General features: G+C 50.5%; 1 protein-coding gene across 1 annotated transcript in view; it reads left to right on the top strand.

Annotated features, from left to right (window-relative positions):
* The first annotated feature begins 132 nt into the window (after positions 1-132).
* The window catches only part of RSKR (ribosomal protein S6 kinase related), a 3,829-nt gene continuing 870 nt past the window's right edge, over positions 133-3,091 (top strand). The window contains 12 exon segments of the mRNA XM_007452465.1: positions 133-189; positions 555-584; positions 586-816; positions 912-995; positions 1,128-1,196; positions 1,533-1,602; positions 1,838-1,942; positions 2,112-2,152; positions 2,409-2,436; positions 2,547-2,636; positions 2,724-2,812; positions 2,940-3,050. Of these exon segments, the coding sequence (XP_007452527.1) occupies positions 133-189; positions 555-584; positions 586-816; positions 912-995; positions 1,128-1,196; positions 1,533-1,602; positions 1,838-1,942; positions 2,112-2,152; positions 2,409-2,436; positions 2,547-2,636; positions 2,724-2,812; positions 2,940-3,050 (1,005 nt within the window).

Genomic DNA, 3,091 nt, shown 5'->3' with positions numbered 1-3,091 from the left:
CTTTTGCATCTCTAGTCAGGAACAACAAGGGAAAGAGGCGGGGCTCATGTGTAATGCAGCATCAGGGGAGGAACTGCTTATGTAACTGGGACAGCAGATTTAGCAGCAGAGAGGAGGCGCAGAGGCTTGGGGATGGGAGCAGTGAGTTGTCGGAAGGGGCAACATGCCCAGATGGCTGCTCCTCATAAGGTAGGGTGTGGGGCTCTGGCAGCTTGTTTAGGGGAGGTGAAAGGCATGAGCTTGAGGCCTGGGAACTGGTAATAACAGTGTTGTCCACTGTGAGGGTGGGGCAGGGAGGTGTTACCATCAAAGTATTTATGGTAGGTGCAGTACTGAATCTCTGATGCCTTATCGGGAAAATATCCAAATATTTCCTAGAGGATTTTAATTGTGTGCAGGAAATCCAGACCTTGGCGTGAAGCAAGGACTGTAGCAATTTTGCCTGGGGTTCAAATTTACATCTCTAGGGTTGAGATTTGAGGGAGTGCCTGCTAAATGGGCAGAACTTGTAATGCCCCAGGGGCAGCAGGTTTAGTGGCTCCCTTGGTTCTCAGCAGGGTGGCAACATCCAGGGCCCCTGGGTCCCCCTGGGTCCGAGGCTAGAAGAGCCTCTGGCCAGGTGTGGGGACCACCAGGTCAGGTCTGAAAGAGTTGCTGTGGGGACTACAGGGGCATCAGTTCCTGCACCAGGAGCCCCTGGAGCCAGCCCCACTGCTAGTAGAGAAGCCTCTGCCTGAGTGGCCAGTGCCTCAGTTCATCAACCTCTTTCTGCCGGAGTTTCCTATTAGGCCCCTTAGGGGGCATCAGCAGCTGAAGGTAGGTCAGTGGAATCCCTGGAAGGGGTCTCAGTCTTGGGGAGAAATCTAGAAACAATCAGTCTCAACTGCCCTGTTCTCCACTTCTCTGTACAGATTTTAGGCCTTGTGGCTAAAGGCTCCTTTGGAACTGTCCTCAAGGTGCTAGACTGTGGCCAGAAAGCAGTATTTGTGGTGAAGGTAGGGACCTAGATACTCTTCCACATTATTCTCTAGTCCCTGCCTCCGATCTTTATTCCAGAAAGGTTGGGAGGAATAAACAATTTAATATACTATTCCCCACTGGGAGTCATCACTCCTCTCCTTTTATAGGTGGTGCCCAAAGTAAAGGTCCTACAGAGGGACAACCTGAGGCAGTGCAAAGAGGAGGTCAGCATCCAGGTATGCACAGAGCCCTGGAAAAGATCCTAGGAAGAACCAAACCACAGGCGGAGCAAGCACCTTTCTTGTCCTGCTTTTCCTGACTCTGACCCCTCCCTCTGCTTCAACCAAGAGATCCCAGGAAAAGTAGCTATCAGTAGAGTAATTCTAGGTCCTGCCAGGGAAATCTCTCCAGCATGTCCAGTGTGTTCCTTAGTACTGGGATTACCAGGCAGGCAACCTGTACTGAGAGGTGGGGCAACAGCTTCCTTTCTGCACAACAAGGTAAATCCTGACTTCTTGGCTGCCTTGATCCTCAATGACCCTGATCCTAACTTCCTGTTTTCTTGTCCATAGCGACAGATCAACCATCCTTTTGTACACAGTTTGGGGGACAGCTGGCAGGGAAAACGGCACCTCTTCATGAGTGAGTGACTGGATTCTCTCCTCATTCCCAGGGGCCCTTCTACCATACTCCCCACCTGAGATTACCCATCCCTTTGGCTTGTTCTGCCTTTGCTCTGTTCCCCTTTTCATAGTACTTCTCTCTCCCAGAGGGAGAGGGAACAGCAGGTGGCATCGGTTTGGGCAGGAGGCATACGATGCCTTGAGCCCAGGCATAGTAGCCCCCAAATACTGCCTAGACTTCTGGTACTTTGCAGTGCGTAGCTACTGCAGCACAGATCTGTACTCCCTGTGGTCCGCTGTTGGCTGCTTTAGTGAGGCTTCCATCCGCCTCTTTGCTGCTGAGCTGATCCTGGTGCTGTGTAAGTGAAACAGGAGTGGTAATAGAAATGAGGGAAGAATTAAGCAGGGAGGGAGGCAGAAGAGAATTGATATTAACTCTGGAGGTCAAAGAACAGGGATAGGAATGAGGTGGGAGCTATCAGGGAAATTGGAAGGACAGGAGAGCTTCATGCTTGCTGTCATCCACAGGCTATCTCCATGACTTCGGCATCATCCATCGAGACGTGAAGGTAGTTAAATGCTTTTTCTTTTTGTCTAAGGAGGGACTTCAGTAAGATGTTCCAACAGGTCCAAGAAGGCAGGAGGAGCTGCTGAGAACAGTTGACCTTGGGGCCCTCATGGGTGTTAAGGATTTGGGCAAGGGCCCTCCAAGTATAGACTTGGATGCCGAGCTAGGGCACCTTCTTCAGCTGGGGGGTATAGTGTACATGATGAAAGATGACTGAAAGGAAGAGGATGAATAACTTCTCACCTGTAATTTTTCAGATGGAGAATATCCTTCTGGATGAACGAGGTAAGTCCTTTTCTTTTCCTAGTCCCAGAATGAGAGGTACCTCAGTTTGGAAGTAAGTCATGGCTGATGAGGGTTGGAACAGAGTCGTGCTGATGGCTTGTTTTTCACAGGCCATCTGAAACTGACAGACTTTGGCCTGTCCCGCCACCTGCCCCAAGGAACCCGAGCCTATACTATCTGTGGCACTCTTCAGTACATGGGTGAGAGAGAAGCTAAAGCTGGTGGGTAAGCATTGGGCAGGAGGATAGCTAACAGATATCAGTGACAAGTATCTTTCATATCTGTAGCCCCAGAGGTCCTGAGTGGAGGACCTTACAACCATGCTGCTGATTGGTGGTCTCTGGGTGTCTTGCTTTTCTCTCTGTCAACTGGAAAGGTGAGAGAATGGTAGTGATGTTGGGCAGAGAAGAGAGGAGTTGCCCTGCAGTGGGAAGAAAGAAGACCTTAGGAAGTCTTGCCTTATTTTTACTAAGCAATGACAGCTTCCCACCCCTTTAACTCAGTTCCCAGTGCCCGCAGAGAGAGATCATGTGGCCATGTTGGCAAGCGTGACCCACTATGACTCTGCGATCCCAGCTTCTCTTAACCAGGGGCTCTCACTCCTGCTCCATGAGGTAAGGGTGGGCATGACTTTCCTTCTTGACTCAAAAACCAT

Source organism: Lipotes vexillifer, unplaced genomic scaffold (assembly GCF_000442215.2).
Source record: "Lipotes vexillifer unplaced genomic scaffold, Lipotes_vexillifer_v1.1 scaffold216, whole genome shotgun sequence".
NCBI classification, from domain to species: Eukaryota; Metazoa; Chordata; class Mammalia; order Artiodactyla; family Lipotidae; genus Lipotes; species Lipotes vexillifer.
The sequence above is the reverse complement of the archived record's forward strand: the minus strand, read 5'-3'. Positions and strand labels throughout refer to the sequence as shown.